The sequence below is a fragment of the Aquarana catesbeiana genome, linkage group LG05, assembly GCF_042186555.1.
Source record: "Aquarana catesbeiana isolate 2022-GZ linkage group LG05, ASM4218655v1, whole genome shotgun sequence".
NCBI lineage: Eukaryota > Metazoa > Chordata > Amphibia > Anura > Ranidae > Aquarana > Aquarana catesbeiana.
In genome coordinates, this window is record NC_133328.1 from 392,685,087 (window position 1) to 392,713,010 (window position 27,924).

At 44.0% G+C, this 27,924-nt stretch overlaps 1 protein-coding gene across 2 annotated transcripts in view; it reads left to right on the forward strand.

The window, feature by feature from the left end:
• The first annotated feature begins 459 nt into the window (after positions 1-459).
• PHACTR1 (phosphatase and actin regulator 1) overlaps positions 460-27,924 on the forward strand; it is a 508,271-nt gene continuing 480,806 nt past the window's right edge. Inside the window, exons 1-4 of one of the 2 annotated variants that reach the window (XM_073631073.1) lie at positions 460-796; positions 1,169-1,191; positions 1,728-1,835; positions 9,337-9,436. In XM_073631073.1, the coding sequence (XP_073487174.1) occupies positions 9,376-9,436 (61 nt within the window). In that variant the 5' untranslated portion in view covers positions 460-796; positions 1,169-1,191; positions 1,728-1,835; positions 9,337-9,375. The remainder of the gene's footprint in view (positions 797-1,168; positions 1,192-1,727; positions 1,836-9,336; positions 9,437-27,924) is intronic. The other variant, XM_073631075.1, reaches the window with a different exon arrangement.

Below are 27,924 nucleotides of genomic sequence, written 5' to 3' on the forward strand. Positions count from 1 at the left end.
TTAGCTGATTTGCTTTAGGTAATAAGCCCAGTTATCTTTAGTTTTTCTGCAGAAAGCAGTAGCATGTCCTGCAAATAGTAAATGACAATATATCCTATTTAACCTCCATATGAGCCATGACCACTGTATGAAAAATAAAATGCAGTTTTATTATGAACATCCTTTCCAGCCCCTTGTGTATTCTATCTCTCTGATTTGAAACTGTAGCCCCACGTATGTGTACCACCTCTTCACTGTTCTTTATTCTCATTGATTTCTCTAATGTCTGAGTCATCAGCAGTGTTGGGGTTTGAGTAAAACCCCATAGCAGCCATACATAACCTGCGGGCAATCAATTAGATAGTCGTTCCTTAGAAACACAGACAGATGTAATAATTATACTCCCTGTACCGTCTGATCCAATAACAGCACAGTAAGCTTTTGGAAAGAGAAAACTGTACAAAAGGTGGATTGGCTGTGTTCTGCTGCTTACCTTCACAAAATATGTTCCATGCTAATGAAATCTGAGGGGGCAGATAAAGAATGCGCAAACCACTCAATGATGAAAAAAAAAAATAAAAAAAACCCTTTCAGCTCTCTTAAATTAGCAGGTAACGCAAGTTAATAACAAACAGTTATCACTCAGAATTCAGAGGGGAAGGCTTAACATCGTCATAGAATGAAAAGACAGCATAGCTGACAAGATTTTCGTTCATAATCTCTATCTGTGCTTGAAGTGCTGTGAGTTCTTTCTGCCTGGCTGCTGTTTTGTGGTATTCATTTTTAAGGAGAGATTTGGGAAAAGGTTGAAACATTGGTAAGTTCTATACATACACACTGTATATATAGCATACGTATAGCTTGCAAAATGATAGTTGGCTGAATTTATTCAAGCAAAGAGCAACGTACAGTACAAGGAGTAAAAACCGAAAGAAACCTTTCAGAATTCATCTTTTACAGATCAGACTAGAGTGAGATGAACTCTTGTTGGTTACAAATCGCCTTTGCCCTTTAAAAAAGCAAGGTGCAGTACCATATATCCCAGAATCAGGTCAAATCTTTCACTGATATGCCTGCAGTGGAATGATATCTGCAGATCTGGTTGCTGTAGGTTACTGTTCTTTGTACAATAATATTGCTATTGGCATGTCTTGTTAAATAGGTGATCTTGCTTTTTTTTTTTTTGCAGGAATTTTGCCATGAATGGAGAAGGTAAGGAAAATGCAGTCCTTTATTTAAGCTTTTTTGTGAATTGCAAAAATACTGTAATTGAACTGCACTCGTATTTCATTTCATGTGGTATTGAATTGCTAGTTACTAACAGTCTTCTACAGCATGCTGTACATATTTGCTGTAAAACATTCTGATGAAAAGATACAGTGAATAATTTGGCAATAAGAAGAATGAACTATTAACCAAATGATATAATTTACCATAAGATGCTAAAAGCCATAATCTTTATTTAAAATGTAATTCTTTTTCAGAGTATGCAGTAAATTCCATATGATAATGACATTCCTTTGCATAGTGACAGAAAAAAAAAAGCTGTCTTTGAAAGGGAATATATACATTGCCTCTTTCCAAAAACCCAAGTAAGTTATAAGGGAGGGCCAGTGATTTCCTTCATGGTAAGGGAAGGATATTAAAATGATGGTGCTAAAGCAATCTGTTGCCCTGGTTACAGCTACTAGCCATTTTTATCAGTTGATCACAGGAAGTCCGCCTTATGCTATGCATTATTCATCTAGGTTCTAGTCGAAGAATCAGATTTAATCCTTGTGCCGAGCAGTTTTATTATGGTTAAGGAAACTTGGCGTGGGCGCTGATTTGGAGTCATCGTATCAGGACATTAGGCAGTAAGTACTTATTGTTGTGGAGATGTGCTTTGATAAAATGTTAAGAGATAAAAGTTAGCACTCATCTGCTTTTTGCTATCCACTAGAATACCTACTGCATGTTGTGGGTATTCACCTCTTATTTGTGCTTGTGTTTTTTTATACAGATACATGTTCTATACATTTGTGAATGGCACTCATGGTTTAAGTGGAGTACATCCTTTACCAGGTGAAAGCAGCACTATACTTGTACTGTATTTTAAGCATTACTGGCACTCATAATATAACAGAGAGCTCCAGTTGTTATAGAACTACAAGGGCTTAGCATGTCCTGCTCTGTGTAAGCTAGGAGGACACGTTGGGTTCTGCAGTCCCACATCAGCTCAACAATCATAAGCCTGGTCTAAATCATAGGTGTGCAAAAAATGTGAAAGGTGAATGACAAATACAGATATACTGTATTTGCAATAGATTAAATCCCTGCACGATAGAAGCAGTTACAACAGCCTTCAATAGTACACTTATGTTAATAGGTTAATGCACAGGGTATAATGCCCCCTGGGGAGATCAATATAGCTCCTAGCAGTGCGTTTGATTGTACTGACATCGTTTTAGGCCATGCTCCAGCATAGTGACTGCTGTGAGTCAACCACTGAGGCATTTATCTTCTTACATTGCATCCAAAATAGAAGACAATTATAAACTATTCATTAGCTTTATGTTTAATTACTTTACAACAATGTGGATGCTGGTGTAAAACATAGTTCATCCATCTAAAATGCTGAACGCACAAGAGTAACTTTTGATAGTTAAGGGAACCAATGTAATATAATTATATTTATAAGATATAGCAACTTGACATGTTCCATGTTCTCTTTACTTGTTTACTCCAGGTTATGACACCATGAATATCTGCATGATTTTTATTACCCTTTGAGGATAGAAATAAATATGCATTATGAATTAATGGAAATGTATGCTGAATTAAAAAGGCTGGCATTCCTGACCTCTTCTGAAAATGTTAGTTGCTTTCCTGTTTCCAGCATCAGTACTTGCTGAGTTGCTGACCTAAGAGCAAGTATGCAGATTAGAAGTGTCAGAGTGAAGTCAGAACTCCTGATGTGCACTCTTGTTCCAGGTCAGTGACTACAAAAGTTCTGAAGCCATTGATTCTGCATTATGGACAGGCCATGGGTGTCCGTAGGTAGTGACAAGGGGGGCAAGTGACCCCCCCCCTGGAATTACTAAGGGTCCGCTGCGGCCGCATCTGTAGCTGTGCTGTCTCTCTGTGTTTGTGCGAGTCGGCTCCACAGCTACTGCATATCTGTGTCATTGAGCTTCCAGAGCTCTTTACTGCCACCTCTGGCTGCTTCCTGTATGTGTGCCCCTCGTGTTTGCTTTGCTGCCTGTTGTATTTTCACAGGGACATGTGGAAACAGGACTTGGGAGAAGGAAGACCACGTTACAAATGGGGGCTGTGAGTACAAATAAAGGGAGGAGGTTGTTTGTGTACAGGGTGGCAGAGCTGTGTGTGTGGGGGCCTGACATATATATACAGATGAGGGGGGCAGCTGAATGAATACAGGTATGATCAGTGAAGGGGGGTGCCAGAGTTAGGAAAGATCATATCATCTGTCCTGTTCTGTATACAGCTATATTACACCCATCTTCCTTCCTGTATTCCTCCATCATCACTGACTGCAGATATACATCATCTGTCCTGTATATATAGCTGTATACAGGACAGATGATGTATATCTGCAGTCAGTGATCATGGAGGAAGGTCTCTATATTCAGGTAGCTGTATATACCCACCTTCCTTCCTGTATATAGAGACCTTCCACTATCATCACTGGCTGCAGATATACATCATCTGTCATGTATACAGCTCTATACACCCACCTTCCTTCCTGTATATACTAATACCATCCACCCCCTCTATATACACATACTGTACACCCTCCATACTGTACAGGTCACATTTGATGGGCACAATGTGGCTGCAATTGATGGGCACAGTAAGGCTGCATATAATGGGATGCACTTTATGTGATAATGACTAAGCCCCTTACCCTTCATAACATTGTTGAAAAGGGGTGGAGCATGGGTTTTCTTAAAATGATGCCCCCCTGAAAAAAGTTCTGCGGACGCCCATGGGTCAGGCCACCATTTTTTTCAACAGGAGAGGTCAGCAATGGCAATCTTCATACTTTAGTAAATGTGTCCTTTAATAGTGATTTGAATCTTCTTTAATTCTAAGAAAGCTGATATTTTGTGGTTATAGTATAACTAAAGGCAAACTTTTTTGGTTTTGGCCAAAAAAGGTTAGGCGTTAGAACATTTTTATTGCAGTTTGTGTCCCCATTAGGGCTAAAACTGGGGGGGGGGGGGGGGGGCAGGGGGGAAGCTTATCCTTCTCCTCCTCTACCTCCTGCTAGCATTCAGCTGCTGCAGGAGGAAAATACAGGGATCGGTATGTACCTGTAAAGCTGACCCAGCTGCCACTTCTGTTCCTTCCCCTTCTTTTGCCCACCTCCGCTCCTCTGCCCTCCCCCCCTCTCTGGTCCCCTCTCCACTCCTCTGCCCCCCTTCTCTGGTCTCCCCGCAGCGCTCATCTCCTCTCCTTTGCTAGTTGTGCAGTGCGTGCTGAATAGTGACAATACCCTTGGCACGGAGAAGCTCATAGTACGATCCGGAAGACAGGCAGCCACACAAATTACAACATAAGCTTCCGCTGCACTCGTTCTCCTGGTCTTTCCTTTCCCCGCTCTCCATCCTGTCTGCAGCTGCGAGAAATCTAGATGGAGAGCGGGGGAAGGAAAGACCAGGAGAACGAGTGTCACGGAAGCTTATGTTATAACATTGTATGGCTGACTGTCTTCCAAATCATAAGATGAGCTAACGAGGATATTTTCATTATTCAGCCCACACTGCACAACTAGCAAGGAAGAGGAGGTGAGCGCTGAGGCGAGACCAGAGAAGGGGGAGTCAGAGGAGCAGAGGGGGGCCAGAGAAGTTTGGGGGGACCAGAGGAGCACGGGAGACCAGAGGAGCATAGGGGGGCAGAGGAGCACAGGGGGGACCAGAGAAGCAGGGGGGTCAGAGAAGTTTGGGGGGACCAGAGAAACACAGGGGGGAAAGAGGAGCATGGGGGAGGCCAGATGAGCACAGGAGGGGCAGGGGAACACAGGGGGGACCATAGGAGTAGGGAGGGTCAGAGAAGTTTGGGGGACCAAAGGAACATAGGGGACCAGAGGAGCAAGGCGGACCAGGGGAGCACAGTGGGCCCAGAGGAGCAAAGGGGAACCTGAGGAGCAAGGGGGAACCCGAGGAGCAAGGGGGGAACCAGAGGAGCACAGGGGAACCCAAGCAAGGGGGAACCCAAGGAGCAAGGGTGAAACAGAGGAGCAAGGAGGACCCCGAGGAGCAAGGGGGGACCAGAGGAGCAAGGGGGGACCAGAGGAGTATGGGAGGACCAGAGGAGCACAGATGGACCAGAGTAGCACAGGGGGGACCAGCAGAGTTTGGGGGGGGGCCAGATGAGCATGGGATACCAGAGGAACACAGGGGGGACCAGAGGAACACAGTGGGGACCAGAGGAGCAAGGGGGACCAGAGGAGCAAGGTGGGATCAGAGGAGCACGGGGGGACCAGAGGAACACAGGGGGGACCAGAGGGGAAAGGAGGTAACCACAGGAGAAGGGGATGACTGACTCAACAGCTGTGGCCTGGGATTTTCCCACTTTTCTGCCTAATCCCCCTGTCTATTGTATCAGCTGCTTGCATTATCTCTTTCACACAGATGGGCGGACTTCTCCAGCAGATCCGCCTGCTCAGCATGGGATCTCTCCACTGATCCCGACTGAGCAGGTGGATGACAAGTCTGTGTTCACTCCACCTATGCAGAGCAGACAGAGACACAGCCCACTTTCCTCTATGGGCAGTCGGATGTAAACAGACTGCCTGTCCATTTACAGCCAACTGTCATCCAATCCACCAGAGGATGGGAAACAGATCCCCTACCTGTCTATTTTTAGCTGATAGGATCGGTTTGGATGTTGGCGGGTATCAACAGACACATGTCCATTTACATGCGCCACTCCATAGAGGGCAGTGGGGGGGGGTCCGCCTAAAAGAAACAACTGACCCGATCGGTCCACCCGTGTGAAAGGGGCCTTACACTGCCAAATTGCTGAATGCTGGAGAAGCCACTATTCATGGGTGTAGTATCAGGGGTCACAATAGCAACCCCACTTATGCCTCTGTGGTGCCTCCCTGCAACACTGGACAGGAGGGGTGGCATTTACTAGTATCTATTACCTACTGTATATTTCCTCCCTGCAGCAGCTGCCTGTTTAGGCATTTTTAGCAGTTTGGCATCTTCATCCAGGGCACTGACTGACTTTGTCCCGGTAAGGAGGGGGACGGCAAACTGATTCTTTGCCCTGGGTGAAAGAATGTCTTTTCTTTGCTCCATTATAGGGATTCACCAGTATCACAGGGAATGAAAGTAAGGGTAAATCCAAAATTTTGAGTGGCCACCAGAACAAGAATAGAGGATAAATCTTCCAATGGGGCACTTGTACCTGTGGCAGCTGTCCAAAAGGTGATTTCCCTCAGTTCCTGATGATTCCACAGGGTAGGAAGTGATGGCAACTAAAACACTGACAGTGTTTTTAACCCTCCCCTACTCTTTCTAAAATACATACTGTATATAAATATATAAAAAGCCTCTAAATATACTAGTATAATAGTATAGTTGGGCATACTATTATAGTGGAACTTTACCCATAACAACTTGATAAAAATAATGTTCTTTACCAAGAAGCATACATTCCACAATAATAATTTTGCAGCCAAATTTAGTGTGTGTTGTAAATTGCTTCCAGCATTGTTACTGTTCTTGTTGCTGAAGGCTGCCATTTTTCTGAAGCCCAGAACCCCTGAGCAACAGTAAATCTTTAAGCTGACAGCAGATCGGCCATTACAAATTCGGTAGTGCCTAAAAATAGAGAGCAACTGAACATGTACAAAGCAGGGTGAGACAGTATATTACTGGATTTTAACCACTTCAATACAGGGCACTTAGACACCTTCCTGCCCAGACCAATTTTCAGCTTTCAGTGCTGTCGCAATTTGAATGACAATTGCGCGGTCAAACATCACTGTACCCAAACTAAATTTTTATCATTTTGTTCCCACAAATAGAGCTTTCTTTTGGTGGTATTTGATCACCTCTGCGGTTTTTATTTTTTGCGAAACAGATAAAAAAAGACCGAAAATTCTGAAAAAAATAAAAGTTTTGCTTTTGTTTTTGTTTAAAAATTTTGTAAATAAGTAAGTTTTCTCCTTCACTGATGGGCACTGATAAAGGCGGCACTGACGAGCACTGATAAGGCGGCAGCGATGAGGTGGCACCAATGAGCGGGCACTGACGGGCACTGACGATGGGCACTGATATGCGGCACTGATGGGCACTGGTAGACGACACTGATAGGTGGCACTGATATGCAGCACTGATGGGCATTGATAGGCGGCACTGATGGGCACTTATGGGTGGCACTGGGTGGCACTGGTGGGCACTGATGGGCACTGTTAGGCAACACCTATGGGCACTGAAAGGCTGCACAGATGGATTCTTATGGGTGGCACTGATGGGCACTGATAGGCAGCACTGCTGGGCACTGATAGGCAGCACTGCTGGGCACTGATAGACGGCACTGATGGGCACTGATGGGCACTGATACGCGGCACTGATGGGCACTGATACGCGGCACTGATGGGCATCCCTGGTGGCACTGGCAGTGGTAGGCATGGGAGTGGGCACTGATTGGCAGCTGCCTGGGCATTGATTGGCAGCTGCCTTTGCACAGATCAGTATTTCAGTGTGGCTGGTTTCCCTGGTGGTCCTGGGCGGCTTCCCAGGTGGTCCTGGGCGGCTTCCCTGGTGGTCCTGGGTAGCATCCGAGGGGGGGCTGTGCTGATAAACAATCAGCACAGACCCCCCCTGTCAGGAGAGCAGCCGATCGGCTCTCCTCTACTCGCGTCTGTCAGAGTGAGAAAAAGCCGATCATCGGCTCTTCCTATTTACATTGTGATCAGCCATGATTGGACACGGCTGATCACGTGGTAAAGAGTCTCCGTCAGAGACTCTTTACCTAGATCGGTGTAGCGGGGTGTCAGACTGACACCCCGCAACAGCAATTGCCGCGATGCGCGCCCCCGGGGGCGCGCAGCAGCTTAATATCCTGAGGACGTCATATGACGTCCAGTCAGGGTAATTAAACCACTTTGCCGACGTCATTCTGCTATATGGCGGGCGGCAAGTGGTTAAACAGTATGGGCACTTATTTTTAATGTTTTACATTGCTATACCAGCAAAAGGGGTCAGTCTGAAGTGATCTAGCAGGACTTAATTTTCTGACTAAAGTTCCACTTTAGTGGTATAGCCAGTTTGGACACATAAGCAAATAGGCAACACTATTATACAAGAAGGGATACCATTGTTATTTGAGTTTTATTATCCATCTTGATTTATATTTTGATCTTAAAGGCAATAGGGTGGTAATCTCTCTGGAAGGGATCAAGCTTGTGTTATGGGCAGTGCATATTGTCCTCCTAGGTTGTTAACTTTGTAAATGGTGAGGTTCCTGAGTTTAGGTGGCCATTTGAAAATTAACAAATCAAAAATATCCACTTGGGGCTTGAAAAAAAGATTAATAAACCAGACATAATAACAAAAAAAAAATGTGATTAGAAGCGATGAGTGAATCTTAAAATTAAACGTATTTTTAATTTGGGAGCTATGGAATCAGTACCCTTCTGGATGCATGCGACTTTTCTCTGGTATGGCCCAGATCTGAACACAATTAAAGAGGTTGTAAAGCTCCCGAAAAAAAAAAAAAAAAACCTGCAAGACAAAGGCATAATGAGCTAGTATGCATTGCATACTAGCTCATTATGAAATACTTACCTTAGAACGATGCCCTGCAGTGCGCCTGCACTCCGCTCCCATGGCCGACATCTTTCACTGGAGTTACTTCCGGGTTCGCGAGCTTCCGGCGCTGTGATTGGCCGGAGCTGCAATGACATCACTCCCACGCATGTGTGTGGGAGCTGCCGGTCACAGCATGGGTCCTGAAAAAAACGGCACCAGTGGCCAGTTTCTTCTGTGTGCATGCTCCAATGACATCGGCAGCAGCGTATATAGTGAATATCTCCTAAACTGTGCAAGTTTAGGAGATATTTACATTACCTAGAGGTAAGTCTCATTATAGACTGAGTTTACAACCACTTTAATGACAGGAAAGGGGTAAAAAGTCTTTTAAACGTTTTGGAATCCTTGTCCCATTCTGCTTGCCAAGGAATGAAAAACAGTGTATGTGCTTGAACCAACCTAATACATATATTTATTAAAGCTCAACTTCAGCCAACGTTTTTGCTTTGGATAGAGTGTAGATGGTTCTTATATACAGTATATGTATGTATTTTATTTTTAATCTATGTATTATTTTATGTTGCAGGTTTTTATTGGTGACTTGACTTTCCATAGATATTTGAAAATGACAAACTTTTTGGATGTGGATTATATACCAAGACTGTTATTCAGTCAAGGAGCACAAGGTAACATTTCCTTTATATACTATTTACATATTGTTAAATTTTTAAATCATTTCACCTTTAGCTATTAGTGAGTTTAGCTTCACTTTGACACCGACTCAACAACACCAGTAACCCTTAGCAACTAGTCACAAACCATTGTTCACTGAGCAACCCCAGGACTTAAAGAAAATTAGTAAACTACTCTAGCTATTAAGGAAATATTACAATTAATGTCAGAGAGGCCACTCAATTCACCTTTATTCTGAGGTTTATATCAGCAATTGTAGTCAGCTTCAATAAATCTTCCTTAGTATTTGAAGGTCAATCTGAAGGCTCTGGTTACATGATTCTGTGCTGTGCAGCCTCCATCTACAGGGAAAATACTAGCTTCTATTTCTCCAAGGTTCAGATAATGGGCCATTTAGAAAATAAAAATGCCAAAACTGCAGGGATTTAGTACAGCAACCAAGGTCAGCTGTGCCCTGCTATTTTTGTCTCCCTGAAATCTACTTTTAATTTGGTCGCAAAAAGTTGCTGAAAATGATCATCAATTTGATTACTACAGATTTTTCTACATCCATACTTTTAATACCATAAATAAGGCTACTTATAGTATTTATCTGTGGCTAAAAAAAGACAGCTACATGCACAGTTTACTTATTGGGAAATATGTATATTCATTGCACATTATAGCAGTGTTGCATTCTTCAGAGTCATTTGGTGTAATTATCTGATTGTCCAAGAAAGTAATTATACCAACAGACTCCAAACCTTTGCCAGGAAATGCAATGCTGTTTTTCTTCACTGTGAAAACTGTGGGTGTAAGAGAAGTATTGAAATATCATCCCTATTCAGGCACTGTATGTGTCACCCAGATGACGAGAGCATCAGGGAAAAAGCAACTAAGCTGCCATATGTAGTAAAAAATAAACTGCAGAATGTCTTTATAGAGACTCTGCCAGCAATGAAACACTACTCCTTCATTCATTATTTCTAGAAATTCAAGGCACAAAACTAATACGGATTACAAAAAATGAATTGAATATAGTGTATATTATTTTTCAATATAGTTATTGAAAGACTGAGAATTTTCAGATGAAGTATACATAAATGGAAATTATATTAAAGTTAAGATGACCATAGATGGTTCAGATCTCAGGCGGTTCAGCAGGGACCAGCTGAGACACGAACCATGTAAGAGAAGGCTAATTGTACCCAAACTGATCGATCAAATAGAGGAAGTGATTGGCAAAAGCTGGCTGTCTTTTGATCATCAATAGCACTGTTGCAAATATAATCTGAGATATACAACAGGTTAAATGTACTAAAGTCCAACCCCAAAGAAAAATGTAAACAAAAACCCCCAAAACAATATTTATCCTCACCATGCTGCAGTACTAAACTCCTCATCTTCCATTAGTCCTACTTGCTGCTCCTCTTCTGGGATGAATGATGCCCAGTGACAGTCAACCTACTGCCTGTGAGTCCTAAGTGTCCAGAACACACTCCCTGGGGGCACATCATCCAGTTGCTTTGGTCTCACAAATAAATGAAGCAGAGTACAGTGCCCGCAACATTACATGGGTTTCTTTCTCTGCATCATTGAGGACTGCCCACTGCCACAGCAAAAAGACAAGGAAGAGGACAAGGTGATGTTTTGTGACCAGACCAAAGACAGCACCTAAAATGTACATATGCTAAGAACTAAAAAAAAAATAAAATTGCACATGAGAGGAGGGAAGGAATTTCTAGGTGTCACAAATAATTGGGAAAGAAAGTAAAGATTGTTCTCCACAGAGTTGAAGACGGAAGAAAAAAGCCACCCCTACCCCGCTGTACAAAAAGTGTTTTTATTGCTGCCTGTGTTTAAACCACTTCTGTCCCAAATAACAACAATCACCAGAGAAGGAAGTGAGGGCACAAACCTATAAAGCACCAGTAAAAAACAGAGGTTCTAATCCTTCTGTATATTATTTGAAGCCGAACAACAAAGAACTCTACATTAACTATCACTCATGTCAGCTCCACTATTTTAAGGAGCACACTTTCTAGGGCTCAGTCTGAGCTATCTGCCTCCGGAGGAACCACTGAATTGTTTGGGTCGTCCTAGCCTGCTCCAGTGGGAAGCCGCTGGTTTGTTTTGTCCTCCTGCCCTGCCCAGTGATGATCCACCCTGTACCTGAAGTGAAACCACAGTTTAAATGGGCTTTATTAACAGGAAAAGCCATGCAAGGAAAAATTAGGTTAGAAGGGTTTAATATAACATCACAAATACAGTTCATCATGTGACACAGACCACTGTGAAAACACCTAATCATTCTCCACATCCTCCTATGAAAACAACCTTACCATAAACACTAGGCCAGCCTGAGGGAACAAAACTGACCCACACACAGAGGTTAAGAAGTTACTCCTTGTCATCACAGTAGAAAAAATACACATGCCTACAGCATTAACAGTTCTTACTTAAACCTGTAAGACCCTAGTCACTGGCCAGTAAACCTAAACTCTGTACTGCTGGAGTTGGGGCCCTCGGTCTTTTATGGATCACTCACCTTCAACTTCTGAGGGTATTTGTAGATAGAGCAAGCAGAAATAGATTCCAGGGGCCTCTCGTCATTTTTACTGGTTCAGAGATAAACAATGACTTCCAGTAGCTCTGGAGTCTTGATGCAGAAGTCTCCTGGCATTACACGGTAGGCACACACTGGAACACCTGGAGCTCTAGAATACTCTGGAACAGCACTGGGAGACAACTGGCACTGAAACAGCAGCATGTGAGTCTCTTCCCTCTGGTCCCTGCAGACAGTAGCTCTCAACACAGCAGCATATGGTCCAATTCTCTGTAGCAGGTAGTCTCGGCACATAGCAGCCACGTGTTTGGATGTAAATACCCTCAAATTAAAGCTGAAAGTCTGCAGTTAAAGCACATCTTGTTCATTTCATTTCAAATCCATTGTGGTGGTGTATAAAGGCAAAAAGATTAGAATTGTGTTGATGTCCCAATATTTATGGACCTGACTGTAAATAAAAACAGAGCATAACAGTAATCACAATTGTAAGGTAATAAAGTATATGAATTGAATATACTATATGATTTCCCTAAGAGGTCCCAAGTCTAATAACCTGTGCACGAAATGGGAGGGTTCTGCCCCAGGTAGCTGTAAATGCATCAGTATAGCAGTGTAGCTGGAGAGCATCTCAAGAGCTACCCTGGACTTCACTGTGAGGGCCATGGCTGATAAGGATAGACGCAAATAGCTGTCCTGAAAATGTTTCTAAAGTAATGATTGCCTGTTGTTATAGAGTCATATAAAGTCTTCAAAAGATTATGCTAGGCAGCCACTTACTCCAATTGAGTCACAGAGTCATTGCCATGAAAAGTCCATATTTGTGCAGTATTTATATATTTGTGCAGCTTTCATTATTCTGCAAGGTATGCATGTTTTTTTTTACAAAATTAACATGTTGTGCATTGTTGACAATTACCTTCTGTTAAAACACTATTGGCCTGCTAATGGACAGACCATTCTCCCCTAATTCAACATTTATTGCTCTCTGATAAGTATGATTCACCCCTGTACTGACAAATATGTATAAATATGACTTTATAGACCACCCTTCCTCAGACAGGTTTCTGTGGCAGCCTAGGGTTCCTCCCGAGGTTTCTAGGATTTCCATAAGCAGTAAACAATAATTAGTTGATCTCCCAAGTACTCTGACCACCCGTGCAAGGGGCAATTTTCCACTATACATGAATGTAAGTGGTTACTTGGACACTGACCTCTAGAGTTAAGAGACAACCACATTTTTTACTGTCTATATGTCTTTTGTGTTAAAGAAATATGATCTGCCTTGGATGTCAAATACTCTAGGTATGCCACATTTATTCTTCAATTTAAAGCTGTAGTTTAGTTAAAATATCTTCTTTTTTTTTTTTTGCTACATTTGCAGTCATAAAACACATGTCAGTCCCATGTCTTCTCTCTGGTGATGCCCAGTCCTTTTCACAGTTTCTGATACTGCACAGTTTATTAACTTTAGGTCTAACACTGAAGTACATTGAAGTGGATCCCAACAGGTGCCTGTCCCTTTCTGTCCTCTCCACCATTGACAAAAGTCCTTGCATAGCTTTGGACAGAATGCAACACATTCTGTGAATGGGGAGAGAAGGATATATAACTTCTGTTTCTCCACGAGTCTAGAGCAGGTTTTGTTAAAGATTTTGAAAGAAATATGTTGGCTGCCTTTGCTGACCTCCCATTTTGAAAATATTAGTTACCTGACTCTCCTGACTCTCTTTCTTTTGGGGTGATAAATATACCTGTAGCACTTCCTTAGCCATGGCCAGATAAGTAGGACCCCCAGGTGGCTTGGTGCCTTAGTGTTTCAAATCTCAAGGTGAAATCCTTGACACTTTCTGAAGTGAAAAGAAATTGGGAGCATTTAAAGCACTAGTAAACCACCACTGAAATAAAAATGGGCCCCCCTGCAGGGTTAAGTTATAATGTACTAGTATGTACCACATACTAGCACATTATGGCAGACTTACCTGTAAAGTTGATCCCTCCTGCACAGTGATGTCATGGATGCCCAATGCTGCCATCTTCACCCGGTCTTCCTTCCGGGTTTGTGGGCTCCGGCTGTATGAATGGCAGGAGCCACAATGACATCACTCCCAGGCATGCACGCAGGAGCCCTCAGCTCTGGCATGGAGCTCTGAAGGTATGGCACGGGTATGCCGTACCTTCAGCGTGCATGCGCTGATGACATCACCGGCAGCATCGCTAGTGAATATTTCCGAAAATGTGTAAGTTTAGGAGATATGCACTGTACCTACAGGTAAGCCTTATTATAGGTTGCTTGTCGGTACAAGTTTAAAAGTGGAGTTTACCTCCACTTTAAGAGAGTTTATTAAGGCATAATAAACTCAAGAAGAGAGGGTTAGGGTGCAGAATATGCAAAAAGTGACAAAAATGCAACTCCAGACTTCTAATGACAGTCAATATATAGATAAGGGCCTTTAAGTTAAAACTGGGAATCCAAACCTCAGCCTATAGAACACCACCAATTTGCACAGTTTTACTATATCTGTTTAATAAGTGCAAAAAATACCTGATCCTGGCAAGAAATTTTGTGAGCAATTCATTTCCTATGCTCTGATTCCGCTGACTCTTATCAGTTATGCCATGTACACACGGGCGGACTTTTCGACCGGACTGGTCCGACGGGACGAATCCGTTGAACAATCTGACCGTGTGTGGGCTTCATCGGACCTGCAGCGGACTTTATCGGGCAAAAATCAGACGGACTTTAGCTTTGAAACATGTTTCAAATCTTTCCGACGGACTCGAGTCCGGTCGAAAAATCCGCTCGTCTGTATGCTAGTCCAACGGATGAAAACTGACGCTAGAGCAGCTATTGGCTACTAACTTCCTTATTTTAGTCTGGTCGTACGTCATCACGTATGAATACGTCGGACCTTGGTGTGATCGTGTGTAGGCAAGTCCGTTCGTTCGAAAGTCCGTCGGAAGTCCGTCAAAAGTCCATCGAAAGTCCATTGGAACTTTGATGCCGAAAAGTCCGCCCGTGTGTACACGGCATTACACTGTTCCCAGTTTTCTTTGTGGAATACAGAACACCTACCCTTTATGTTATGGAGTTAAGGAGAGGGGGGGTTAAAGTAGTCCTAACCAACCAATGCTGCTTCTTTATAGACACAGTATAGTGAGTGAGCGTTAAGGAAAAAAATAATGAAAAAATGAAAGCAGTCACCTTACAGTATCTATGGACTGGAAAGATGCAATATATTATATTTGTGTCCTTAGGTTAAGATATGATTTGACAAGTCCAACTGTATATTTTAATTAAATCATCACTATACATAGTAGAATGCTATTCATTCATTCAAGTGTAAGTGTAGATAAGAATAAAATACCTTCATGTAATCCATTTAAGTATTTTTAAATAGAACCTAGGCTGCCTTTGTACTAGCCTCCTGTAATCCCCTGTACATCAGTACTCAGATTGAAAGAAATAGAGACAATTAGGCTCTGCACACTGCTGTGAATCAAAAAAAAAGGAGCTGGCTGATTGAAGGATATTATACCTTTACCATCCAATCACAGCCCTGATCAAGTTTTATTGCTGTAATGACAATGACGAAAAGCAAATAGTCTTGACTAATTCTTTTTTAGCATGTTAAACAGTTTACACATTGTTTACACATGTGTATTCCATCTGTGTATTCATCTGTTTGCCTACACTTACACTTTCATTTATCATAAGTCATGTCTTTACTTGCTCATTCACATACAAACAATCCGCCATTGCTATTTATTTGATTGGCAGAGAGGTTTATAAGTTGCAGAGTGTAGTCTTTATTTATCCATCTAAACTGTGTACACTATGCAATGCTTTTGTATGATGTTCTATCACTTGTTGATGATGTATATTCACTACTAGTGTCAAAAGTCATTTATTTTTCATATATACGGTAATGTGTTTGAGACAGCCTACATCACAGCATTCTTCACTTCATTCCTATATTCATGAAGGGTACAAGTTGAAAAAATAGGATTTTTTCGTCATACTTACCTGTAAAATCCTTTTTTTTTTTGAGTACATCATGGGACACAGAGTGAGGCTATTATTCCTCACTTACTGGGTTATACTTCATCTCCAGGTGAATGGACACTAGTAGACCAAAGGTCTTTAGACAGGAAGTGATCCCCTATCTAACCTATTCCATTAAGGAAGTACTTCAGTTTTGTAGCAAGCACTTAATCCTCAAAAAGAGGGGAGCGACCTCTGTGTCCTGTGATGTACTCAAAGAAAAGGATTTTACAGGTAAGTATGATGAAAAAATCCTATTTTCTTTATCATACATCATGTGACACAGAGTGAGGCTATTATTCCTTACTTACTAGGACTTCCCAGAGCAATAGCCTAGAGGGGAGGGAGACACCCTACCAAAACAATAGCTATCAGACCTATATGGCAGCCCGCAGTACGCTGTGGCCGAAAGCCGAATCCTCGGCTGCTCGAACACCCACTTGATAACATTTTGTGAATGTATGCACTGAAAACCAGGTAGCAGCCTTACAAATCTGAGCCACAGATACCTGATGGCGAAAAGCCTAGGAGGTTCTACCCCTGGTAGAATGAGTTCTCATCCTGAAGGGAGGAGCTTTACATTTCAGACCATAGGCCTGAATGACCAACTGGTGGACCCAATTGGCAATGGAAGCTTTGGAAGCTGCCTGCCCCTTCTTGGATCCTGGTAAAACAAAAAAAGGAGTCTGATCTCCGCAGATCTAGACAAATAAACTTTGACTGCTCGCACTAAATCCAAGGAGTGCAGTCGTTTCTCTTCTGCTGAATGAGGCTGAGAGAAAAGAGAAGGTAAAACAATGTCCTGATTCAAATGAAAGGCCAACACCACCTAAGGCAAGAAGGATGGAACAGGTCGTAACACAACCCTGTCATGGTGAAGGATCAAGTATGGTTCCCTATACGAAAGGGCCACAACTCTGACACCCTTCTAGCCGAGGTGATGGTCATCAGGAAGGCTAGCTTGCGTGACAGCATGACTAATGGAATTTCCATAGGATAGGCTCAAACGGTTTCTGTAACACATACAGTACCAGGTTTAAGTCCCAAGGACACATAGGTGACCTAATGGGGGGAAGCAAACGAGTTACCCCCTGCATAAAGGTTCGGATCAGTGAATGGGAGGCTAATGGTCTTTGGAAGAATACTGACAAGGCCGAAATCTGAACCCTGATTGTACTCAAAGCCAATCTGATTTCCACAGCCAACTGTAGAAAAGAGAGAATTCTGCCAATCGCGTATTTCCAAAGATGCCATTTTTTGGCTTTGCACCAAGCAATATATATCTTCCAAACCTTATAATAGATCTTCCTAGTGACCATTTTTCTGGCATTCACTAGGGTAGACACCACCGGTCGCGAGACGCCACGATCCTTTAACACCCTGGCTTCAATAGCCATGCCGTCAAATTTAGAGACTGTAAATTGGGGTGGAATATAGGACCTTGAGACAGTAGATGGGGGCGGCGCTGAAATGCCCATGGCCCGTCTATTACACGATCTCTGGGAACCAGGGCCTTCTGGGCCAGGCTGGTGCCACCAGGATGATGGAACCCCCACTCTTTGAATGATGCGCAACTAATGTGAAAGGAGAGAGATCTGGGGGAAAAGCATAAACCAGGGAGAACTGGTTTCATGGAACTACTAGAGCATCTGCTCCGATTGCCAGGGGATCCCATGTTCGGGACACAAATTGCTGTAGCTTGTTGTTGAACCTGGATGCCAATAGATCGACCTCTTGTCATACCCAGGGCTGGCAGATTTCCTGAAATGTGTTTAGGTGTAGGGACCATTCCCCCAGGCAGATCTGCTGGCGGCTTAGATTATCTGCCTTCCAGTTTTCTACTCCCGGGATATGGACCACCGACACATGAACCGGCACATGTCCCTCTGCCCAGGTTAATATATGGTTCATCTCCTCCTGAGTTGAACAGCTCCTGGTACCACCCTGGTGGTTGATATAGGCCACTGCAGGGGCATTGTAGGACTGAACCCTGATGGGGCAGTCCTGACACTCCACCGTCCAGGAAGTAGGGTCAAACATACCGCCCGTAACTCCAGGATGTTGATGGGCAGGCTCTGCTCTACCCTTGACCATCCCCCCTGAGCTGGAGCTGTGAGCCCCTCTAGGGTCGCTCCCCAGCCAGAGAAACTGGCATCTGAGGTCAATACTCTCCAAGACACCGGGAGGAAGAATCTTCCCTTTTGCAGGTTCCGATCCTGCAACCACCATCTTAGGCTTAAGCGTGCCTGGGGAGATAAGGACACTGGGTAATCCAGGGCTTGTGCTCTCCTGTTCCAAGCCGACAAGATGTCTTCTTGTATAGGCCTGGACTGGAGTTGAGTGTAGGAAACTGCCTCGAAGGAGGACACCATCCTTCCCAGAAGATTCATACAGAGCCGAATGGAGGGTTGCCTGGTGCCCTTTACTTGATGCACCTGAACCTTCAGGGCACAAATATTTATGTGTGGCAGAAATACCTTTGCCTGGACTGTATCCAGGATAAGACCTAGATACTTGAGACTCTGAGCTGGTCTCAATGCTGATTTTTCGGTATTTATGAACCAGCCCAGGATTTATAAATACCGCACTGTGCAGGCTACATGGTGTTCCAGGGCCTGTAGTGAGTGATCTCTGAGCAGGAGGTCATCCAAGTATCCAAGCACCAAGATCCCCTGGGCCCTTAGAAGACCCAGTACAGGTGCTAGGATCTTTGTAAACACCCGAGGTGCTGTGGCAAGCCCAAAGGGCAGTGCCACAAGTGGAAATTATGTTCCTCTACTGCAAATCGCAGGAACCTCTGATGAGGCTGAAAGATTAGTACATGTAAATATGTGTCCTTGATATCCATGGAAGCTAAGAAGTCTCCCATCTGGAGTGAGGCTACTACCGAGCAGACTGACTCCATCCTGAAGGATTGGATTAACAGATGTTGGTTCAGGGATATTAGAGGGGTCCAAGATTGGCCTTATGTTCCCATGTGGAGCAGCCTCCCCCCCACCCGATAGAGTGGGGGCATCCCCTCAAAAGGAGGGCTTGGTGCCGGGTTTAGAAGAGTTCTGGACCCAGGGTTTTTCTGGCCCTGGCCCTGCGGCTTGCCCCTAGCTCTATCGCCCTGTTTGGTGGCGGAATTGCCTTGTTGCTGAAATACCTGAGGAAGTCCCCGAGGTTTTAAACGAGGAACGCCTTGTCCTTCTCTTTACAGGAAGTAAAGAACGAATTCCTCCGGAAATCTTTTGTATGCACTTGTCCAGATCATCACCAAACAATCATTCCCCATGGAAGGGGTACCCTGCCAATAACTTCTTACAGGGAAGCTCGGCTGACCAGTTCTTAAGCCACACAAGTCTGCGCATGTGTACAGACAGGATAGCCAGACGAGAGACTTGCTGTATAGAATCCTTTAAGGCATTTACAGCAAAACACAGCGCTCGAGGAATATCTACCCTATTTTCAGCAAGATCATCCTCCGGATTAGGCCTATCAGGCTGTCTGACCTGATCCCTTAAGGACTGGCAGACTTCAATTGCTACGACCGCTGGCTGAATAGCTGAACTGGCCAAAGAAAAGGAAGCCTTTGATAAGGACTCCAGTTTCTTGTCAACAGGGTCTTTCAAGCCCTGTGTGTTATCCACTGGACAAGTTAAGTTCTTCTTTAAGGAAGAGACTGCCGCATCTACGGCTGGCATGCTCCATTTCTTAAACTTTTCCTGCATTGGATATAAAAGGGATAACCTCTTAGGAGGAACTAAAATCCTTTCAGGATGTTCCCAATCAGCATACACCGCCTGTTCCAACAGTGGTTGCAAGGGAAAAGCCTGTGCAACCTGAGGAGGTTTCAGGGAACTCAAAGAGGACAAGGGAGGCTCAGAAACCTCTGCAGGAGGTAACTTAAAGGTAGAACGAACCATCTCAGTCAGAGTTTGGATCAAAAGCCTCTGCAACTGAGAGGCTGATACCAACTGGACATCTTCTGGCACAGATTCCTAAGAAGCAGACTCATCTGCCAGGCACTCCACAGAATCCTTGGCATTTAGCTGTTCCCCATCCTCAACCCATTCCTGCTCCAAATTAGGAGGCTCAGGGAAGGGGGATCTGACACGCTTCTAGCCACCCCACGGGATGAAGGCAATCATGCCAGCAATCCTGTGCTCTAACCCGGCGAGGGCTGAGGACAGTTCATCCCTGGTGATAAAGGCTGAAGCAGCAGCGTTGACTGTAGGTACAATACCAGACAGGTGCAGCAGCTCAGATTGCTTGAAAGCCTCTGGTCTCTCAGGGGATACAACACTAGGGTTTCGACTAGGCTCCTCAGGAGCTACTGACGACATAGGTGTGCCCTTTCCTGTAGTGTTAGCCCGACTCCTCTTTTTTTAAGACATTGCAAGTCACAAAAAGGGAGTATCTGGGTTTAGTATTTTACCCCAGAAGGGAGACCCTTTAATAGGGCTCACCAAGCCCCTATGCAACAATCCTGCAAGGCTCTTTAGCTTGCCAACCAACACCTGGTGACTCACGTGACCCGGGTAAGGAGGAATGAACTGCTGAAAGTGAAAGGTTTTTAGAGCCTGCTCTGTATCCCACAGCTTTGTGTGCGGACTGTCCACAAAACACAGCAAGACAGCAAAAGACAACAAGAAAGCTTACTCTTTCCAAAAATTCAGCCCAAAACTCCCCCCAGCGGAGGTTTCCAGCCTTAGCTAGATTGACAGATTGTTACACATATGGGGCATCCCACAATAAGTAAATAAGGGGGAGTTTTAATTACCAGTCCAGGCGCAGGGCAACCTTAGAAATGAAGAGCCCAATCTTCACCCATCACGGCGTGTTCCTGTCACTTGAGGACCTTCAAGGACTGGGTACCCTTTTCATGCTTTAGGGTCCACTCCCTTGGACCTGTACAGCACCCAGCAGAAATGCCTTAGCTCTGTGGTGTCCAGGATTCCACTACACATGGTCCAGCACCCAGAGGTTGCATTACAGGCAAAACCTCGCAGGATCCTTGCGTCTTCTTTGCGAGGCTCAGGTACCATCTATCTTAGCATATAAGCTTGTTTCAAATGGATCTGATCGGTCAATCTCTTGATTCATTTTAGAACCATGCTGGGACTTCAAGACCTGGAGCTTGAGAGAGCTCAAACAAACGTGCCCATTCACCTTGCAGACAAAAAACTGAAGTACTTCCTGTATGGGAGGGGTTATATAGGGGATCACTTACTGTCTAAAGACCTTTGGTCTACCAGTGTCCATTCACCTGGAGATGAAGTATGACCCAGTAAGTAAGGAATAATAGCCTAACTCTGTGTCCCGTGATGAATAATATAAAAATGGTACATATCTGCGTCAACAGCTAAGCATTAGTGGAATGAATCATCAAAGAAAGGGTTGTCATGACGACTATAACTTTTTCAAAGGTCAGTTCTAGATGTAAGAATTAAATAGCTCAGTAAGACTGACAGAGTAAATTAATATTATAACAGTTATTTTTTTTAGTTACCTTTTTTTACATTTATATGTGTGTATATTTAAATGGATTCTCCACTTTGCTTTCAGATTTATCTGGGTGCCCCCTTAAGCTTTTGCTAGTTAAAAGATAATGGTGCCATCAGCATTCATGTTTTCATACCATAAGTATACCTTGTTCTGGCCTGTTTTTCATGATTAGGGGCATTGCTAGGATTGTAAAAAGAGAGGTGGCACCTTTGGTACATTGAAGAGGCTAAAGTTCAGAAGGGTGGGCATAGTTAGATTTCATTGGCATTGTTTTAAAGGTTGTGGTTGCATGGAACCTGTGCCCATTGTATACACTGCACACATACTGCAATGCCCTCATGCTCACTAAATATGCTTTAAAGTGGTTACAAAGTCCTAAGGTTTTTTCACCTTAAGCCTATGTTCACACTTGTACGTTGCGGGACACCGCATGTGATTCACACAGGACATGCGATGTCTGTGTGGTGCAATTTGAGCCATACATTTTGTATGACTCAAATCGCATCCACACCAAAATGGTGGAGGACCCTTTTTTCTGCACCTGAATTGCATCGCATGGGTCTTCATACCCATGCAATCCAATTCTGGCAATTGCACTGCATTTTGCAATCTATTTTGGGGTGTCATTAATCTAACATCGACACCCACAGCAGATCTGCATGAACACCGTGCGATTACAATGCGGTGTGGGACCGCACAGGATTTGCTGTGTTTCCCCCATCACATCAATGTGAACCAGGGCTAAAAGAGAAGTATGGCTTTAAAAAAAAATAAACGATTAAACTCACCTAGATAGCTGCAGAACTAGCACTGTAGCTGTCCCCTGCTGCCTCTAAGACCAAGAACTGAGTGATCAAACACCACTGATCGTTCAGCTATCGGTTTTTAGCCTGCAGAGAGCTGGTGACTGTCAGTCATTGGCTCTCTGCTCTGTCCCACCAGCGCTCAATGGAGCACTGAGCTATGGAGAGGGCAGGAGCAGCTGACTCAGTCTCCCAGCAGCTTGCTGAAAGGCTGAGATAGTTGTTGGTCCAGGTATCTGGGTGGATTCTGAGTGTAAAGTCATATTCTTTCCAGAGCCTGAACCGATTGAACAACTTCTGCTGTTGGCTAAAACAGGTCACAGTGTAGACAAACTGCGCTCCTTTCATCCATAGTAGCTTTGGCTATACTTCTCCTATAATGCACTCTCTGCATTAAGGTAAAAAAAAAACTTCTGTGTCCAGGTCTCCCCCCATCCCCACCACCCCCTTATACTTACCTGAGCCTGATCCCAATCCAGCCTTGTGCACGAGTGCAGTAGCTCTCTCCACTCTCTTCCTTCTCACAGGGCAGACTGATAGCAGTGGGAGCCATTGACTCCTGCTGCAGTCAATCAAATCCTATGACAAGGGGGCGGGGGCAGGTTAAAGTCCCGCTATCTGTGTCTATGGATGCAGGCAGTGGAGCTCGGGAGTGAGCCCGCACAAGTACTCTGCCTAGAAAGGAACTTACTATGGGGGTTACTCAGAACGCAGGGGGAGCAAGGAGAGCCAGCGAGGAACCATAGAAGAGGAGAATCAGGGCTGCTGTGTGCAAAACCATTGCACAGACCAGATAAGCATAACATGTTTTTGTTTTTTTTTTAGTTAAAGGTTTAGAATCACTTTAATTGCTGTATCTCAGGTAAAAAAAATGAAAAAAAACCTTAGGTCAAAGGATCATTTTTAAAACCAAGCATACATCTTATTTTTTACAAAACATTGCTGGTAGGTAGGCGTTAACTGCAGAGGGGATTGTGTATACATCTTCTGCAGAAAAAAAGCTTTTCTTCTGTCTGCCAGCAATGTTTTTTCTGAATGTATAATAAGCTGTGCAGCTCAGTATACTTTTTCAGCAAGCCTTGGTGCTGGGATGAAATAAAAAATGTCATCCCAGACTGGTCAATCAAGACAAGGGGATGAGGGAGATCATGGCCATTACAATGCTGGAGGGATACTTTGGCAGAAAAGCTTTCCAATGGAAATAAAAAGTGGTCTAGGGCGCACAGGACTGTTGTAGTCCAAATAATGTCTCTATAAAGGATCGACAGTCCAAAATGAGCAGGAGAAATGTTGGTGGATAGGGATGAGAGGATGGTAATCTTCAGCAAAAAGGGCTGCAACTTTAAAAGACTTGAAGCAGGGTCTAAAATGACATGAAAAACAAACAAAGGCGCCTCTAAGTGCAGAAGGTAAACAATTTTAATACCCCAACTGGGTTAAAAACACTTACAAAATAGGAGTGGTTAACAGGCACATCGTGGGTAAGGCTGCATAGGAAGGGGTCACGATCAGAGGAAGCCTTCAGGAGGATGGATGTGGTCACTGTCAGCAGCGGTGTAAAGCACAGGGAGCCGCTGTGAAGCCGGTGTCGTCAGCGTGTGAGGGCTGCGAACCCGGAAGTGATGTCATCCGATGAGCAGCTCTGTGACCAGCCTGAACCGCAAACGAAGGGCCAGAGAGGGGATGTGATGTCATCAATGAGGGACGCGTTTCGGAACCGTCATTCGTTCCTTTCTCAACCTCGGACTAAACTGAACCACAGGAACATAAAACTAACAAGGAGACTCGGAAGGTATGAGTGTCATTCCATGGTAAGGCGAAAGTCCAAGAGTATGGCTGAACATCAGACAGACGGTAAAGTATTGTTGTTCAACATTAAAGTGGGCTCAACATGTTGCGCGTGCATTCACGCTTCTTCAGGAGCATAGAAAAATGTGGCTGTATCACGCAGGACGCGAGGCATGGTAGGTCCGGTCTGATGTTCAGCCATACTCTTGGACTTTCGCCTTACCATGGAATGACACTCATACCTTCCGAGTCTCCTTGTTAGTTTTATGTTCCTGTGGTTCAGTTTAGTCCGAGGTTGAGAAAGGAACGAATGACGGTTCCGAAACGCGTCCCTCATTGATGACATCACATCCCCTCTCTGGCCCTTCGTTTGCGGTTCAGGCTGGTCACAGAGCTGCTCATCGGATGACATCACTTCCGGGTTCGCAGCCCTCACACGCTGACGACGCCGGCTTCACAGCGGCTCCCTGTGCTTTACACCGCTGCTGACAGTGACCACATCCATCCTCCTGAAGGCTTCCTCTGATCGTGACCCCTTCCTATGCAGCCTTACCCACGATGTGCCTGTTAACCACTCCTATTTTGTAAGTGTTTTTAACCCAGTTGGGGTATTAAAATTGTTTACCTTCTGCACTTAGAGGCGCCTTTGTTTGTTTTTCAAGAAAAGCTTTCCATAATGTGCAAATATGATGTGCATATATGCACATTATAGCTAAAGCCCACTAATCACTCTGCAGATTTGGTTCCTCTTTAACCGGTTCAATACAGGGCATTTTCACCCCCTTCCTTCCCAGGCCAATTTTTAGTTTTCAGTGCTGTCGCACTTTAAACGATAATTGCGCGGTCGTGCGACGTTGTACCCAAAAAAAATTAACGTCCTTTTTTCCCCACAAATAGAGCTGTCTTTTGGTGGTATTTGATCACCTCTGCGTTTTTTATTTTTTGTGCTATAAACAAAAGAAGAGCGACAATTTTGAAAAAAACACAATATTTTTTACTTTTTGCTATAATAAATATCCCAATTTTTTTTTAAAAAAACTAATTTTTTCCTCAGTTTCAGCCGATACGTATTCTTCTACATATTTTTGGTAAAAAAAAATCGCAATAAGCGTATATTGATTGGTTTGCGCAAAAGTTATAGCATCTACAAAATACGGGATAGATTTATGGCATTTTTTTTTTAAAAAAAGTATTTATTTTTTTTTACTAGTAATAGCGGCGATCGCGATTTTTTTTCATGACTTCATGACTTTTTCGTGACATTATGGCAGACACATCGGACACTTTTGACACATTTTTGGGACCATTCACATTTATACAGCGATCAATGCTATAAAATTGCATTCATTACTGTGTAAATGTGACAGGCAGTGAAGAGGTTAACCACTAGGGGGACACAAGGGGTTAAATATGTTTCCTAGGGAATGATTCTAACTGTAGGGGGCGGGGACATACAAGGGGAGGAGACCGATCAGTGTTCCGCTGTACTGGGAACACAGATCGGTCTCCTCTCAACTGACAGGACATGGATCTGTATGTTTACACACACATAACCACGGTCCGGCCCGATTAACGAGCAATCGCGGGTGCCCGGCGGACATCACGGCGTGCACGCCCCCTAGGCGGCCGGGAAGCCCAGGCCATCATATGACGTCCACCCAGGATGGGAGATCCTATCTGTGGACGTCATTTGACAATACCTGGGTAGGGAAGTGGTTAAAAAGCAAACTCTTCTATTTTTCCCCACTTACATATGCTTTTCTGTTCGCAGAATACATAAATAGTGTTAAAGGGATTGTAAAGTCAGAAGTTTTTTTTATCTTAGTGCATTCTATGCATTAAGATAAAAAGCCTTCTGTGTGCAGCAGCCCCCCTCAGCTCCCCTGACATTTACCTGAGGTCTCTCTCTGTCCAGCGATGTCCACAATTATCTCAGCCATTCAGATTCTCCTTCCTGATTAGTTGAGACACAGCAGTGGCGCCATTGGCTCCTGCTGCTGTCAATTAAAGTCAGATAGCCAATCAGGGGAGAGAGGGGGCAGGACCAGTTTGGGCTCTGTGTCTGAATGGACACAGGGAGCAGTGACTCAGCTCGCAAGCAAGCTGTGGGAGCGCTGAACAGGAGGGAGGGGCCAGGATCACAGAAGCGGGACCCGAGAAGACGAGGATCAGAGCTGCTCTGTGCAAATCCACTACACAGAGTAGGTAAGTATAACATGTTTGTTATTTTTTATAGGAAAAAAACAAGCCTTTACAATCACTTTAACCTACCTGAGCCTACCTTAAATAACTCAAATTAAATAGTTGTGGAGTACTCAGCAACCATCATCTGCTGAGATCATAAACACTTTGGTCAGGAGTATACCATTTACCACACAGCTTGGGTGCAGCAGTCAGGACCACCTAAAGCGCAAAATTGCATTGAGGGCACTGAGGCCAGGAGCATGTAATGTACAATATACAAATAGAGTGCAGAGGCCAGGAGTATGTAACATACAGCACAGTGTACAGAGTGGAGCAGCCAGGAATATGTGATGTACGACACAACTTAGAGTGTAGCATCCTGACGTATGTAATGTGCAGCACAGATTTTAAAGTGCAGTAGTTCAGAGTATGTAATGTACAATATAGCTAATACAGTCAGGTGTATGTAATGTACAGCACAGCATACACAACACAGTGGTCAGGATTATGTAATGTACTGCCTATATACTAATAATCAGTGGCAGGACAATGCTTCCTTCTTTTGGTGATAAAAAAATAAAACTTTACATTATTGGTCATTTAGAGACAAGAACTTTCCCAGCGTTGATGTTGAAGAATACCCTAGCTCTGGTATCAGTGGGAGGAACAATGCCTCAGTATTGGTGTCAATATGAGGAAAAGTTTCACAGAAATGGTGGTCAGTGGGTGTAAGACTGCACCATAATTGTTGTTTAGAGGTGGAAAACTACCCAACACTGGTGGGCCATGGGAGGAAGAATGCCCCAGGATTTGAGTCAAATGCAGGAAGAATATCCCAGCATTGGGGTCAGTGGGAACAAGCATGCCACATCATCAGTGTTGGTGGGAGGAATAATGTCCTAACATTGGTGCTCATGAAAGGAAGACTGCTCCAACATTAGGAGGAAAACTGACCAAGTATTGATGCCAGTAGGAGAAACTATGGTGTCAGTAAGATTGCCCCAGTTTTTTTGTTAGTAGAAGCAAGAATGCCCAAGCACTGGTGTAAGTGGTTTCTTGGTGAAATAATTGCTTTATGCCCTCTGCTGGTGGCCCTGGCTCTATGCAGGCACCCTCAGGCAGGAGATCAGTCTGCCAAAGACTAGCCTGCACTCCAGTGGGTGTCACTAACCTGAGCATCATACTGGAGATCTGGATAGCCAGTCCAAGCTGCAAAACGTAGACACACATACTGTAGTCATGAAAAACACACACTGCTTTAAAATACAAGATTACAATTTCAAATCTTTAAAAAGGGTAAGATTCATTATTCCATACTCCTCAGCCTCAGGCTTTGACATAGGGAAATACCAGCTAGAGCAGGGATATGCAATTAGTGGACCTCCAGCTGTTGCAAAACTACAAGCCCCATCATTCCTCTGCCTCTGGATGTCATGCTTGTGGCTGTCAGAGTCTTGCTATGCCTCATGGGACTTGTAGTTCTGCAACAGCTGGAGGTCCGCTAGTTGCATATCCCTGAGCTAGAGGATGGTTTAGGGACATCAGAGATGACTCTTTGGCACTACTATACTGGCTGTAACACTTTATTAGGTATTTGACCTAATACTGCAAATGATATAACTGTGGGTG